Raw genomic sequence first — 17,753 nt, 5'->3', positions numbered from 1 at the left:
TGGCATATAGGGGGTTAAAAGGCATATCATGGGGCAGAGTGGCATATAGGGGGTTAAAAGGCATTTCTGGAGGTGTATGTATATATATATATATATATATATATATAAACTGCTAACAGCAATCACACTCCTATCAATCCAAGGCAGCCAGTACATGCTGGAACCTGAGGATGATAGGAGTGTGAGTACAGCCTCCCTATGCCATGCTACCACCACCCTTACACATCCATACTAACACACACTCATTCACAAACCTTTAAATACTCATTCATTCCATTAATAACACACACACACACAAACCCCCCCACCCCCTTACCTGAACTGCAGATCTCTCACTCGAAGACTTCTGCAGGGGCCCGGCTGTGAGTGCAACTTCTCTGGCCCCGCCCCCAGAGGAAGGAGGGGGGAGGCAGAGTTATGTGACACTCTTCTAGCTTCCTATTCTCCTGCTGCTCGCGACCAAAGCCCGGTAAGTAGCATGGCCCCAGCGGACATTTTGAGGTCTGATTAGAAGACGACCTCGATTATAAGACAAGGGGTATTTTTCAGAGCATTTGCTCTGAAAAAAACCTCGTCTTATAATCGAACAAATACGGTAATTAAAAAAAACAGCACTGACCTGGAAGTCCAGGGTGCTTCCAGGTCAAATGCTGTGAGTTTAGTAAGTGGGCTGATGACGATCAGATCACTCCTGACCAACTGTTAGTTTTAAAAAAATCCTGGCTCCTAACTTTTTTAGCTGACGCCTAGATTCACAACAAATTTGTCAAGCCCTGCCTTCACAGAAGAAGAAAATGACCACTTTTAGATGAAATACCATTTTTAGCTAAAAATGGGTGACATTATGGCTTGTAGGAGGACAAAGGAGTGTGCATTTCAAAAGATGAATACCAATTTTTGGACAAAAAATAAACAATCTTCCCAAAATACATACTTAATTATACAAAATATGAATTTATAGTTTTGAGATATTTGTTGAAGATCATTACATAATCAACAGATAATAATAATAATAATAATAGAGTGTTTACTTACACTATCCAAAGTCCAACTGCACTGAACAAAGACATTACAAGGGGAAGAAACATCCACACACTGCACTTTTTGGTATCCATAGCTGAAAAAGAATAGAATGCATCAAAACTTAAGATTTCCCACAACATTCGCAACAATGCATTAAAACAAAATGTTGTTGGTTGCTTCCATCTCAATAACATCTAAGGACATAATTATGATAAAGGGACATTTCAAAGCCACATACCCCCACCAAAGTACAATAACATAAATGCAATGTCAATGTAATGTCGTTTTAAAGAGATTGGGAGTAGGGATTGCTAATCATGGTGGTTGGGAGAAGTGTGACAACATGGGGTCTATTTACACCCATGGTTTTTTGATATACACACAAGCTTTGTAAATACTGTATAAAATTCTAATTTTAGGATAATTATTTTATTTTATTAATTTTATCTTCTCTCTGTTATGGTACTACATACAACACAGGAAATTATGTCAAATATAAAGGGTTTAATTTTCCTTTAAAACAATGTTTTTGCCACCATTCACTTTATCTTTTAACTTAAGGATGTCATAATCTAATCAATATTAGCAAACATAGAATTTGTAATAGAGATAAATATCTAAAGATATACTAAACAAGTAATAACATCTAAAGGCCAAATTTAGCAGTTTAATAAGGAAATGCTATTCAAAGTGAAAACTAATGAAAGAATGGTGAATTATGTGTATAGGAGACTATTTATGGTGACAAGAGCAGACATGTGGCATGTGACCTTGCTATTTGTTCAACTTAAAGGCATCTGCACTGAACTGGCAGCATAATGAATGGTCAACTTCATTCCTGAACAAAGGTGAATGTTTTCTATAAAATCTTAACCCTGTTAACCAAGTTGTAATATCTACATTAGGCCATTGGTGTTACTAAATGTCATTAACAAAGGTTTCCTAGTGACAACCTCTGCAGAAAACTCCATATTCTCAAAAACAATAGAGTATGTGTAATGGTCATGGTCAATGTATAATGTGCCTGGGCATGGTAATAAATCATTGCAAAGGATGTGCTTCATAAACTGCATAATCAAAGGCACCTGGCGACCCTCCACTTAATTCACTTACTTCCCTCCCTAGATCTTTCTAAGGCTGTCATGACCAATCAGGTTCAGCAGAAAAATAACTTAATGGAGAGGGGTAATCAGAAAACGCTCGCAAACGGGGACATCATTGCTCTCACTACTACAAAAAAGGTGAATCAGTGAAGTTAATCAGTGAACATCATTGCATCGGTTTATTAACTAAACTGTAAATGTAGGAAAGTGGTAAATCTGCCAAATACAATATGTTTGGCAAGGGAGATGAATGCAAACTGAAGGCTAAAATCTTACGGCACATCACAACTTTTTTATTTTACATAGTAACTACATTGCTACAGAATTCCTAGCTTAACACAACATCAATCAGATGCAACATGTCAACTTTTAAAAATGTATGCACGCTCACTACCACTTATACACACTCATCTCAATATTTAGACAGCTGGAAACACTACATATCTAATAGGAGACCAAGGGGCTGTTAGGAGTTTTAAGTAGCTAAGCCACAGTGTCTACATTCACAAATTCTAGTTTCATTAGTAAAAAAAAATCTCTTCAAAGTACTCAGTGATTTAACTGTACAATATATAAGTTAATTCATGGATCCATTTTTCAGGGTGATGCTTAAAGAGTTGTAAGCATGAGGGCATTCCTGGCTGTCATTGTTGATACGCTGAAAATGTGCCATCATCAAGAAGCCAGAATCTACCATATTTGCTCAATTATAAGATATACTGATTATAGGACCCCCCCAAAATTTTAATATTAATTTAGGAAGAAAGAAAAGTCCTGAATATAAGACAACCCTATAGGAAAAAGTTTTACTAGTAAATATTAATTCATATGTAAACTATTTTTTATTTAATAAAAACTATGATTGAGAAAAATGCATTTGTTTTTGTTTCCTTTTATTTGCCAACTTGCCCCAATTATGCACATCTAACCCCAGTTATGCACATCTGCCCCTAGGCTCCATCCCACAGATATGCCTTATACCCCACTATATGCCACTCTACCCCCCATATTTACCAATGCATCCCCAGACTTGCCCCCCTGCTCCACACTGGAAGATCATATCACGCTGGTGCTCAATCATAGAAGCCCGGCAGGAGCTAAGGTTGTTTGAGTGGTGGTATAATGTGGTGTAGGATGTTCTGTTCCTCTAGAGGTGTCAGAAGGTGTTTACACTTCTAGTGGTGCCAGCTTATCTGGATCTGGTTAATTAGAAAGAGATTCCCTACATGGTTAAGGTCATCATTTAGGCTATTCAATTGAAGCATTAGTTTACTTTCCCATACTTTTCTCTCCCTCTGGGTATGAAATAGTCCCATCAAAGCCAATTTTGGCAAAAAAAAAATTTCCCATTGGTGTCTCTGTGCTCATTTTACTGACATTGGATCTGTGTGAATTGAATTTTTTATGCAATGGTTGACCTGTTCCACCCACATAGAGGGCTGTTGGACAGTTTGCAGACATGCTAAAGGATACCACATTGGATGATTTATCTTATGGTTATGTCCATTCGGTATATGTAGCCATATGAGAAAACTAAGTAGACCCTAACTGCTTCCATAGGAATTAAGATGCTAGCAGACGGGCGCTGCTAATGAAATGCCCTTGATTAATTGATCATCTGCATGTGTAACCACCTCTATAAAAGCCAATGTTTTAGCAGTTTGCTAGCCTGAAGCATTCAGGTGTGTGTTGACGCAATGCCAATTAGGAAAGACATCAGCAGTGATCTTAGAAAACAAATTGTTGCTGCACATTAATCTGGGATGGCTTCTAAGGCCATTTGCAAACAATTGAAAGTCCATCATTCTACAGTAAAAAAGATTATTCAAAAGTGGAAAACATTAAAGACAGTTGCCAATCTCCCTAAGGTCATGCACCAGGACAATGATCCCAAGCACCCCAGCAAATCTACAACAGAATGGCCCAGTCAAAGTCCATACCTCAACCCGATTGAAACGCTATGGCGGGACCTTACAAAAACGGTGCATACACAAATGCCCGCAAACCTTAATGAACTGAATCAACCATGTGAGAGATTAATAAAACCATATAATTTAAAAAAGGGAGTACTTTCTTTTTCACACAACTGTATGTTGTAAGTGTGATGGTCAGGTGACCACAGCACACTTTGTGAAGAACTGGGAGTCTTATATATGATCACAGCAGAGAACAATTTAAGTCAGCTCTAGACTGCGTCACCCTGTGAATCTGCCCATTTACCCCGTAACCCTGAGATTGGGGCAAAATTTCTGAGACTCAGCAGCAAACACTGAGAGTTTCCAGGTTTTATTATATTGCATTTTGTTCCCATGACATGACTTATCTATAGAATAAAGCAATTGTAAGCTTGCCAGTAGGGCTCTCTTTATATAATATTTGTCTTAATCTATCCATTCTGGCTTTGTGATATCCTTTGAATGTATGTACTGTAAGAAGATATGAATGAATGCTCCACACTATATTAAAGATATGCTAGACAGGATAAAGTACTGAATTACAGTTAATGTGAATAATAAATCATGTTTACGGACAGATTAGTAACTGAGATAGTAATATCATATGCCAACGGATAGTTTGTACACCGATATATTTCTCATCTTAAAAAAAATAAAATATACATATATTGTCAAACCCTGTAGCACGAGTGCCATAAACATCACATTTAGGGGTCTTAAGCACAGTCCTCTAGGGTAATCAGAGCCAGGAACACCAGCTTGTAGCAAAACAGCGCTTTATTTTAACTGTTTAGATGCAACATCCCAAAACCAAATCATAAAAAGAAAACCTAGCTCCCAATTGGAGCCCTCTCTAACTAAACTATGCTGGTCCAGACCGACCAGCCTAATTACTCACTAACTCCCAGCAAGACCAGCTAAGTGCCGGCACGGGAGGTTGTCTAAGCGCATCGTCCGAACGCATTTTACACACCCCCCCCGCCCCTGACTTACCAGAGCAGACTCCCGGGTGTCTTGCAGGGCCGGCGGAAGACATCTACGCAATACGCGTATACAACTTCCGGTGCCGACACTTCCGCTGAGTGCCGGCACCGGGAGTTGTATACACGATGTGCATAGATGTCCCCCTCCGGCCCCGCAAGACACCCGGGAGTCTGCTCTGGTAAGTCGAGGGGGGGGGGGACAGAGTGGCAGCATATCTCGGGGGGGGCAGAGGACAGAGTGGCAGCATATCTCGGGGGGGGAGGACAGAGTGGCAGCATATCTCGGGGGGGGAGAGGACAGAGTGGTAGCATATCTCGGGGGGGGAGAGGACAGAATGGCAGCATGTTTTTTTGGTGCTTTTTTAAAGTAAAAAACTTTTTCTTTAAAAAAAGCACCAAACTTTTAGGGTGCGGCCTATATACGGGGGCGGCCTATATCCGAGCCAATACGGTATATATATATATACCGTATTGGCTCGGATATAGGCCGCCCCCGTATATAGGCCGCACCCTAAAAGTTTGGTGCTTTTTTAAAGAAAAAGTTTTTTTACTGAAGGCACTTTCACTGCAGCTTCATAGAAGCCACAGTGTAAGTGAAGGGCAGTAACGGAGTCTGTCTGTGCGATGCAGACCCTCACCGGCTGTCAGAGAGGATGATTCTCTGTCAGCCGGTGGGGGTCTGCATCGCACAGACAGACTCCGTTACTCACCTTCACTTACACTGAGGCTTCTATGAAGCGGCAGGGAAAGTGCCTGTCAGTAACGGTGCCAGGTAGAGAGGCATGGGAGGGGGAGGAGCCAAAGTGATGTATGGGAGGGGGAGGAGGCAGAGTGGAGTATGGGAGGAGCCAGAGTGGAGTATGGGAGGAGGGAGGAACCAGAGTGGTGTATGGGAGGGGGAGGAGCCAGAGTGGTTTATGGGAGGAGGCAGAGTGGAGTATGGGAGGGGGAGGAGCCAAAGTGATGTATGGGAGGGGAGGAGGCAGAGTGGTATATGGGAGGGGGAGGAGGCAAAGTAATGTATGGGAGGGGAGGAGCCAAAGTGATGTATGGGTGGGGGAGGTGGCAGAGTGGTGTATGGGAGGGGGGAGGAGGCAGAGTGGAGTATGAGAGGGGGGAGGAGCCAGAGTGGTGTATGGGAGGGGGAGGAGCCAGAGTGGTGCATGGGTGAGTTATAGTGGTGTATGGGGGGTATTATGAATTTTTAGGGCATATAGGGGGTATAAGGCATATGGATATTAGGCATATCAGGGGGGCATAAACATATCTGGGGGTAAAAGGTATATCAGGGGGCTCAGTGGCATATAGGGGGTATAAGACATATCGATATTAGGCATATCAGGGGGGCATAAAACAAATCTGGGGGTAAAAGGTATATCAGGGGGCTGAGTTGCATATCACTGGCATATAAGGAGTATAAGGCATATCAGGGGGCACAGTGGCATATCAGGGGGCACAGTGGAATCTGGCATATAAGAGGTATAAGGCATATATGGGGGCAGAGTGGCAAGCTGGGGGTCAGATGTGCATAACTGGGGGCAGTTGGGTAAATAAAAAAATTTAAACAAGGCTTTTTTCTCAGTTTTTATTAAATATGAAAAATAGTTAACATATGAATTATTATTTACTAATGACTTTGTATTAAAACCTAGTTTGAGAAACACCGTGTTTGGGTTCTTGTAGCTTTTATTATTATAAAGTAAAATAAGAAGGTGAATAGAGAGAGGCCATTGCAATAAAGAGATGAAAGTGTAAATTGTACGTTTTTTATTGCAATTTTTCTTCAATTTAAAATAATGTATTTTTTTATCCGATTAATCGATTAATCGACAAAATAATCGGCCAACTAAATCGATTCTTAAAATAATCGTTAGTTGCAGCCCTAGTGTAAAGTACAATATTTTGGACGCACTGTGTGTGAATTAAAGGCATGTATCAGGGAACTTATCAATGGTGTTCAGGACAAAGATTTAAAATCTCCCATTGGTAAACCTTTTTTTATTGCAATGGAGGAGATTTAGCTTATTTTTCATTCACAGGGATTGAAAAAGTCTCTGGCTTCCCACGTGGGGGTTGTGTCTATTGGATATTTCGACAGGGAACTCCATTTCGCCATGGCCTCAATTCACAATATGACGTCTCTTGCTATGTGGATTAATTTCTATAGAGTAAAATAGCGTAATGTTTACCGTATATTCCGGCGTATAAGACGACTGGGTGTATAAGACGACCCCCAACTTTTACAGTCCAAATATAGAGTTTGGACTATACTCGCCGTATAACTCTACCCAGCGTACAACAACCAGCCAATCACGGCAAGCGATGTACCTTACCAGTGATTTGCTGACATATACATACATGCACTGCCCTCACACACACACACACACACATATAATGTATATATGTGTGTATATATATATATGTGTGTGTGTGTGTGTGTAATATATATATATATATATCTACACATATGCCTGTCCATACATACACATTTATACACTGCCCTCACCACACACCCCTGCCTTTACACACACATGTATATGTATATATATATATATACACACACACACACGTATATATATATATATATATATATATATATATATACACATACACACACCAGTGTGTGTGTGTGTGTGTGTGTGTGTGTGTGCATATATATATATGTATATATATATATATATATATATATATATTTCTCCCCCCTTTGTCCCTTTCTCCCCATCTCTTACCTTATCTTCTGTCTTCTTTCTTCCATCCAGTTGTGGGAGCCCGATGTCTGGCACTTCAGACCTCGGCTTCCCTGCTCTCTAATCACTACGCGCCGGCTATTGATGCCGGGCGCCGGGACATGACGGCATCCCTGCGCTCGGCATCAATAGCCGGCGCGTAGTGATTAGAGAGATTGGTGGCTTCGTGGGAACCTCCGGCTTGGTAACTACCCGGCGTATAAGACGACCCCCCACTTTTAAGAAGATTTTTTGGGGTTAAAAAGTCGTCTTATACGCCGGAATATACGGTATATTAACCGACATCTCCGGCCACCTAGTGGTTGCATTGGTCCTTGCCTATTGCAGTAATTTGGAGACTATATATCACTGGAGGTGGTAGTAAGTGTTACATTTATTCCAAGTTTTCCAACTCAAATGTTTTTTGTGTTGTGTAACATTTTGCTGCAGATAGGCTCCTGGTGTAGTATATATTTTTTGTTTTGTTTTCTTATGCTTCTATTCACATTACATCAAATTTATCGTGTCCTTTCTCCATTTCTGTGTATATATAGTTATATTAATATATGTTATTGGATCTGTATATTACAATAATATGTTTAATTTTGTGTTTCTAATATATATATATATATACATACACATATTCTTTCTGTTGAACACTGATGTTCTCTCTCTCTCACTATTTCAGGCATATGGTAATATATGTGTGGCACCTGTGGGGATTTGACACGCTGGGTCTAGGAGGGGGGTGTATCCCCAGCTCCAGAGTCTCTTCCCACATTTCCACAGCTGCTGTTGTTTTCTAATGGTTTTAATTTGTATGTACCCTATATATTCAACACAGTGTACCACTCTGTTAGGCAGCTTATGACTAAGCACAGTTTGTGCGAAACACATCGGTTTAGCCTTTTTTTGTTCGTGTTCACATACTGTTGTTCCTTTCAAATTAAATCGTCAACGGACGCTCAATAAATTTATATTTTTTTTATACAGGGTGGTTCAGAAGAGCTTGATGAATTCAAGCGTGGTGTCATGTGATGCAATAAGTCAGTTTGTGAAATTTCATCCTTGCTAGATAAGAACAGTTAGGAACGTCAGCAACTCAGCCACAAAGCAGAAGACCAAGTAAAGTCACAGAGTGGGGACACTGAGCCTCATGGTATGTAAAAGTCGCGAATGGTCTGATTCCATAGCTGAAGAGTTACAAATTCAGCACAAAAACTGTGTGGCAGGAGCTTCAGGGAATGAGTTTCCATGCCCGTGAATCTGCATGCAAGCCTCATATCACCAAGTACAATGCAAAGCGTCGGATCGAGTGGTCTGAAGCACGCCACCACTGGTCCCTGGAGCAGTGGAAATGCATTTTGTGGAGTGAAAAATCACACTTCTGCGTTTGGCAGTCTGACAGGCGAGTCTGGGTTTGGCAGATACTGGGAGAATGTTACCTGCCTGACTGCATTGTCCCAACTGTAAAGTTTGGTGAAGGAGGGATAATTGTATTTCTGGGGTTAGGATCAGGCCCCTTGCTTCCAACGAAGGGAAATCTTAATGCTTCAGCATACCAAGACATTTTGGACAATGCTATGCTCCCAACTTCGTGGGATCAGTTTTTTATTTTCTAGTGCAGCAAAACTGTGTCCCAGTACACAAACGTATAATAGAAGCAAACGTCCCAAATGTCAAAAAATGACTCTAAATCATGTGCCAACCGCAACCCTAGACAAACACTCTCCGGATGTTTGATGAAATATAATGATCCATGTAGGGGCGCTCGCAATAATAGGGAGAAGAAAACACAATAGCCAGTATAATTTGACATGTTCCTCCTGAAGAAGCCACATGTAGGGCTGCAACTCACGATTATTTTCATAACCGATTAGTTGGCCGATTATTTTTTCGATTAATCGGATAAAAAAATGAATGCAAATTTTTCATTTATTTAAAATAATTTAATAAACAAATGATGTTAAATACAAACAGCAGAATAAAAAAAACTTTGATAAAATGCATTTCTTGTCTTTATTTCCCAACCAGCCCCCCAATTTATGCACATTTGAGCCTCACAGACATGCCACGCTGCCTCCCACATATACCTCTCCACGCTGCCTCCCACATATACCACTCCACGCTGCCTCCCACATATGCCACGCTGCCTCCCACATATGCCACCGTGCCCGATACGCCTTATACCCCCTGATACACCACTCCATCCTCCCCAGACATGCCACACTGTCTCCCAGACATGCCACGCTGCCCTCTCCACATATGCCACTCCACTCTACCCCCAGATATGCCACTGTGGCCCCAGATATGCCTTATACACCCTGATACACCACTCCGTCCTCCCCAGACATGCCACACTGCCATCCCCACATATGCCTTATATACCGTATATGCCTTATACCCCCAGATATGTCTCTCCGTCCCCCCAGATATGCCTTATACTCCCCAGATATGCCTTATACTCATAGTGCCCTCATAGAGTCACAGACCCGTTCGCATCACACTGACACCATACTTTTATAAATAAGTACTGGGCTAATCTTCACTGCCCCCAGGATTTAGATTCCCCTTAGTTTGCTCCCCTTTATCGCTAACTGCACCTTAAGTTAACATTATTTAATTAATTAAATTAACCCTCAGTCCTCATCATTAAATTAACCCTAAACACCCCATTAACCATAACTGCCCCTAAATTAACCCTAAACACCCCATTAACCACAGCATCCCCTAAATTAACCCTAAAGACCCCATCAACCACAGCATCCCCTAAATTAACCCTAAAGACCCCATTAACCACAACAGCCCCTCAATTAACCCTAAACACCCCATTAACCATAACTGCCCCTAAATTAACCCTAAACATCCCATTAACCACAGCATCCCCTAAATTAACCCTAAAGACCCCATCAACCACAGCATCCCCTAAATTAACCCTAAACACCCCATCAACCACAGCATCCCCTAAATTAACCCTAAAGACCCCATCAACCACAACAGCCCCTAAATTAACCCTAAACACACCATTAACCACAACTGCCTCAAATTAACCCTAAACACCCCATTAACCATAACTGCCCCTAAATTAACCCTAAACACCCATTTAACCATAGCTGCCCCTAAATTAACCCTTAACACCCCATTAACCATAACTGCCCCTAAATTAACCCCCACCTCCCCTAACTTTCAGCAGTCCAAATATTAATTTTATTCTTACAGTTAGATGAGTGTCACAGCCATGTGGTTCTGGCAGAAGGAAGGGGCGGGGCAAGTTGTCACAGTGATTACAGGGAGGGACTGGTAAGTAGGAACTGCTGCTGTGAGTCACTGAAACGGATTATATAATGAGGGGTATTTTTCAGAGCGTTTGCCATGAAAAAAACCCTCATTTTATAATCGATAAAAATCATTAAAAAAAAAACAAAAAAACATATATATATATACACACACAGGGCCGGGGCCACCTATAGGGAAAGTAGGCGCTATGGGGAGGTGGGGTATAAGCGGGTGTGGCAAAAGGGGAGGTGCTTGTGGGGAGTGGAGCCGGGGGCGGCAAAATTATGTTTTGCTTAGGGTGGCAAAAATCCTTGCACCAGCCCTGTATAAAATATATATATATATATATATATATATATATATATATAATTGTTAACAGCAATCACACTGCTATTATGCCCAGGCAACCAGTACATGCTAGAACCCGGGCATGATAGGAGTGTGATTTCAATAACAATATTACTTATATGATTGTTAGCAGCAATCACACTACTATTGGCCAGTACATGCTGGAATCTAGGTATGCCTGGGCATGATAGGAGTGTGATTGCTGTTGATTATATATATATACCGTATATTCCGGCGTATAAGACGACTTTTTAACCCCAAAAAATCTTCTTAAAAGTAGGGGGTCGTCTTATACACCGGGTACTTACCAAGCCGGAGGTTCCCACGAAGCCACCAATCTCTCTAATCACTACGCGCCGGCTATTGATGCCGAGCGCAGGGATGCCGTCATGTCCCGGCGCCCGGCATCAATTGCCGACGCGTAGTGATGAGGGAGCAGGGAAGCCCGAGGTCTGGCACTTGAGACCTCGGCTTCCCTGCTCTCTAATCACTAGGCGCCGGCTATTGATGCCGAGCGCAGGGATGACGTCATGTCCCGGCGCTCGGCATCAATAGCCGGCGCGTAGTGATTAGAGAGCAGGGAAGCCGAGGTCTGAAGTGCCAGACCTCGGGCTCCCACAACTGGATGGAAGAAAGAAGACAGAAGATAAGGTAAGAGATGGGGAGAAAGGGACAAAGGGGGGAGAAATATATATATATATATATATATATATATATATACACACACACACACACACACACACTGGTGTGTATATACCGTATTGGCTCGAATATAGGCCGCACTTTTTTCCCCCACTTTAAGTTTTTAAAGTGGGGGTGCGGCCTATATTCGGGGTCTAGCGCCCGACGCCCGGGACATGCAGTCCCGGGCGCCGGGCAGGCAGCGGGGTTAAGATACAGATCCCCCGCAGCGGTGCAGGGGACCTGCATCCTTCTCCCCGATACGCTCAGACAGCCTCCCCTGCCAGCACTTCCCACGGGGGGGGGGTGCCGGCACGGGAGGTTATCTAAGCGTTTTACCTCTGTCCACCCCCGACTTACCGGAGCAGACTCCCGGGTGTCTTGCGGGGCCGGCGGGAGACATTTACGCAATACGCAAATGCAACTTCCGGTAACGGTACCGGAAGTTGCATACGCGTATTGCGTAGATGTCCCTCGCCGGCCCTGAAGACACCCGGGAGTCTGCTCCGGTAAGTCGAGGAGGGGGGCAGAGGAGGACAGCGGCAGCGTATCGCGGGGAGGGAGGACAGCGGCAGCGTATCGCGGGGAGGGAGGACAGCGTATCGCGGGGAGGGAGGACAGCGGATCTCGGGGAGGGAGGGCAGCGGATCTCGGGGAGGGAGGGCAGCGGATCTCGGGGAGGGAGGGCAGCGGATCTCGGGGAGGGAGGGCAGCGGATCGCGGGGAGGGAGGGCAGCGGATCGCGGGGAGGGAGGACAGCGGCAGCGTATCGCGGGGAGGGAGGACAGTGGCAGCGTATCGCGGGGAGGGAGGACAGTGGCAGCATATCTCGGGGGGGAGGACAGTGGCAGCATATCTCGGGGGGGAGGACAGTGGCAGCATGTTTTTTTTGGTGCTTTTTTAAAGAAAAAAAACTTTTTCTTTAAAAAAGCACCAAACTTTTAGGGTGCGGCCTATATACGGGGGCGGCCTATATCCGAGCCAATACGGTATATATATATATATATATATATATATATATATATACATATACACACACACACACACACACGTGTGTGTGTGTATATATATATATATACTGGTGTGTGTATATGTGTGTATATATATATATATACACACACACACACACGTGTGTGTGTGTATATATATATATATACATATACATGTGTGTGGTGAGGGCAGTGTATAAATGTGTATGTATGGACAGGCATATGTGTAGATATATATATATATAGATATATATATTATATATGTGTGTGTGTGTGTGTGTGTAAGGGCAGTGCATGTATGTATATGTCAGCAAATCAACCAGCAAATCACCGGTAAGGTACATTGCTTGCCGTGATTGGCTGGTTGTTGTACGCTGGGTAGAGGGGTAGTCTTATACGGCGAGTATAGTCCAAACTCTATATTTGGACTGTAAAAGTTGGGGGTCGTCTTATACGCCCAGTCGTCTTATACGCCGGAATATACGGTATATATATATATATAGTTATTGCATTTTTTTGGTGTGTTACTTTTAATAAATATAAGATTCTATCACATACATCTGCTGAGCTCTGATGTCATCTTTATCCAACACACATGGGTGGTGAGGAGTTAAGATTCTGTCCATTCCCAGGTACTTATTTTAATTTAATTTAAATTCCTGGGAATTTAATATGGTATTCTGTTGTCATAAAGGAAAAATTTAATATGGTTTTAAAAAGAATGATTTATAGCTATTTGGATGGTAAATAGCGTGGCTCAGATAGGTGTGTGGGTACAAGAGCTCGACCACGCGATAGAATACATGGGGCTGGTGTCCAAATATTTCCAGGGCTGCTTTTCATTCCCAGTCTGGCCCTGCCTCCCTATACCAGTCTTGTGTTTCATTGTTGAAAGATGAGCTGTCAAAGACAACAGGACAAACCATCCACTACCACTGTAGCTAGTGTAGGCACACAAGGGGACAGGAGGGTCGGGGCTGGAGCAGAAAAGCCCATGCTGAGGTTATGGATGAGCAACACTTATCAGCTCACATTTTGGCAGTTCCTACCAATATGCTAGTGCAGTGGACCAGACCACAGGCAGGTACAGCAGTAGAAAAAGGACTAGTGGTGCCTAAAAAGGCAGCAAACATGTTGAAAGCAGTTAGAGATGGGGACATTGTGTTTTTTCGTAGTGCTGTACATAGACTACACAAGGTGGTAAGTGCAGCTTTTCCAACTGACGGGCAGTGTAGGCTGATTGAAAAGTGCCATAAGATTGCTGGATGGAGGCAAGCCTCTCATGGGGGAGGAGCAAGAGAAGATGGGTCTATCTAATCACACAGTTGAGAACAAATGTATATCAACAACTGTAGATGACTATAAATTAAAACAAAGTGTGAAAAGTAAAAACCGTAAACATTCATACATTTTAGTGACACCAAAGACAATAAGAGAATACAGAAAATAACAGAATGGAACTAGTTAGAATGTTTCTTTTCTCTTTTTATTGAGTCTGGGTATAGATAAGTTTTCAGCCTCTACAGTGAAGAAAAACATTTGATCCCATGCTGATTTTATACTTGTGCCCACTGACAAAGACATGATCAGTCTATAATTTGAATGGTAGGTGTATTTGAACAGTGAGAGATGGAACAAAAAAATCCAGAACATGTTTTAAATAAGTCTGGCTCTCAGGTGTTTTTTATAAGGCAACGAGCTGAGAAAGGGAGTGCTCCTAATCTCAGCTTGTTGCCTGTATAAAAGACACCTGTCCACAGAAGCAATCAATCAGATTCCAAACTCTCCACCATGGCCAAGATCAGAGAGCTGCCCAAGGATGTCAGGGACAAGATTGTAGACCTACACAATGCTGGAAAGAGCTACAAGAACATCGCCAAGCAGCTTGGTTAGAAGGTGACAACAGTTGGTGCGATAAATCGCAATAGTAGAAACATGAAGTCAGGCTCATCATATCTCAGCCCTTACTGGATGTTGGAGTCCAGGGCGCAGGAGTGTAAGAACGCACACACACATACTTCACAAATGAGACAAAAGCAGAATGTTTGAATATAGGTATATTAAACAAAGCAGATACATCTCACCCTAACTAGCAGAGTAGGAGGCATAATCAAGTATACAGACTGCTGGGGACTAAAAAGTTAGAATAGTCCAGGTAAGAATCCAAAATGGTCTGGGACGAGTAATAAGCAAAAAGGGGTAAATCCAATAGGCAGTCCAGGTCAAAAAAGTAACAGGCAAGCAAAATGGTAAATCCAAGAGACAGATCCAGAGTCTGGCATGAACTATAGCTCCAAAGTAACTTAATGAACTCACTCCTCTGTTACTGAGAGGCAGGGTTATAAAGCCTGTTGGCTAGGACAGGTGTGCTAATGACATAGGCTTCAGGTGAGGGAGGCATGGATATAGCAAAACCAACACAGCTGAACATAAATACACAGAACACGGATTCTAAACATAACCAGACAAGACATACATGGTACAAGACACTACAAAGGACAGGGAACAAGGCAAGGAACACAGGGGATGGAGTGAGGAGCCGAGATCCTCAGACGCTTCTCCTTTAAGCAAGGATAGGATATCTCAACAGGGACATTGGGAGATGAAAGAGGAACCGAGATCCTCAGATGAATAAGGGAAAAGGTACATAAAATACAGATACACAAACAAAACAGAAAGCTGTGGAGAAGAGATCAACTCCAGGCAGACCTCTTAAAGGGCAGTTTGGCAGTTTGCAGGGCTAGGGCACCGAATCCTGACACACAAAATAACTGTCAATCTCCCTCGATCTGGGGTTCCATCCAAGATCTCACTTCGTGCAGTTTCACTGATCAAGAGAACGGTGAGGAATCAGCCCATAACTACACAGGAGGATCTTGTCAATGATCTCAAGGCAGCTGGGACCATAGTCACCAAGAAAATAATTAGTAACACACTACGTCGTAAAGTACTGAAATCCTGCAGCATCCGCAAGGTCCCCCTACTCAAGAAAGCACATGTACAGGTCTGTCTGAAGTTTGCCAATGATCATCTGATTGATTTAGAGGAGAACTGGGTGAAAGTGTTGTGGTCAGATGAAACCAAAATCGAGCTATTTGGCATAAACTCGCTGTGGTTGGAGGAGGAGGAATGCTGCCTATGACCCCAAGAACACCATCCCCACCATCAAACATGAAGGCGGAAACATTATGCTTTGGGGTGTTTTGCTGAAGGGACAGGGCAAATTCACTGCATCAAATGGATGATGGATGGGGCCATGTGCCGCCAAATCTTGGGTGAGAACCTCCTTCCCTCCGCCAGGGCATTGAAAATGGGTGGTGGATGGATATTCCAGCATGACAATGACCCAAAACTAACAGCCAAGGCAACAAAGGAGTAGCTCAAGATGAAGCACAATAGTGTCCTGGAGTGGCCTAGACAGTCTCCAGACCTTAATCCCATAGAAAATCTGTGGAGGGAGCTGAAGGTTCGTGTTGCCAAACGTCAGCCTCGAAACCTTAATGACTTGGAGAGGACCTGCAAAGAGGAGTGAGACAAAATCACTCCTGAGATGTGTGCAAACCTGGTGGCCAACGGCAAGAAACGTCTGACCTCTGATTGCCAACAAGGGTTTTGCCACCAAGTCACGTTTTGCCTCAGTACAGATATTAGTACAACTGAGCAACTCAGAACATGTTTCAGGGTGTTTAACCCCTTAATGACAATTGCCGGTTCTGGCACGGCACGAAAAAAAAGTCGATTATGACAAATGACGTGCCAGAACCGGCACGTCTTTAAACGGGTGCAGAAAGCGATCTACGTTCGCTTTCTGCAACCAAACGGCGTTGCTGTAATGCCTCGACCTCGAGGCATTCAGCAACGCCACGATCGGCACCAGGGGCCATGTCTGGCCCCTCCCCGGGGCGTCAACAACCGCCATACATTGTATGGCGGTGGACGCCCGTTTTAAAAGCGTTTAGGAGGCGATCAACGATCACCTCCTAAACTTAAATGGTGTCGCTGGAATGCCTCGATCAGGAGGCATCCAGCGACACCAAAAACTTACCTTTGGATGGACTGTGACCGCTCCGGAGAGCGGTCACAGCCGCAGCTGCCGGTGATCTTCGCCATCTGCAAGATGGCGGCGGCCCGGGAAAAAAACAATAAAGTTGAAAAAGTTCGCTAGACGGTCTCAGACCCTCTAGAGAACTCTGGCTCCACTTGCAGGTTGAATACAGGTACTGCATTCAACCATGCAAGTCAATGGAGCCCAGTTTTCTAATCACAGTGTGATTAGTAAAAATAAATTAAAAAATAAAATAAAATGAATAATAATTAGAAAAAAATAGTAAACAAAACAGTAAAATGTAAAAATAATTTCCCACTGATGCCACTATCAGGGGAACCTTCAAGTTGAAAAAAAAAATTAAATTTTTTTTTTAAAAAAGGCAAAAAAATAAAATATATATATAAAAAATATATTTTTGTGAGCAAGTCCTAAAATTAGCACATTAGCTTAAAACAATTCTCGCATGGAGAGAGTTAAAATACTGGCATATTAAATGCCCATGGGGTGTCTACTTTTAAAAAAGGTATGATTTGATGGCGTAAATTGAATTGGCCGGGTTCAACAAGGTCCCAATTAACACGGGGGGAAGGATGGCCACACATCTAATTTCCAATTAGAAAA

The 17,753-nt window shown here is 42.9% G+C and overlaps 1 protein-coding gene across 1 annotated transcript in view; it reads right to left on the bottom strand.

Moving 5' to 3' along the window:
• The window catches only part of TMEM150C (transmembrane protein 150C), an 86,411-nt gene that overhangs the window by 20,190 nt on the left and 48,468 nt on the right, over window positions 1-17,753 (bottom strand). Inside the window, exon 3 of the mRNA XM_053463096.1 lies at window positions 1,036-1,117. Coding sequence (XP_053319071.1) covers window positions 1,036-1,115 — 80 coding nt within the window. The 5' untranslated portion in view covers window positions 1,116-1,117. The remainder of the gene's footprint in view (window positions 1-1,035; window positions 1,118-17,753) is intronic.

Source organism: Spea bombifrons, chromosome 1 (genome assembly GCF_027358695.1).
Source record: "Spea bombifrons isolate aSpeBom1 chromosome 1, aSpeBom1.2.pri, whole genome shotgun sequence".
Classification (NCBI taxonomy): Eukaryota; Metazoa; Chordata; class Amphibia; order Anura; family Pelobatidae; genus Spea; species Spea bombifrons.
This window is presented reverse-complemented; position numbering and strand designations above follow the sequence as displayed.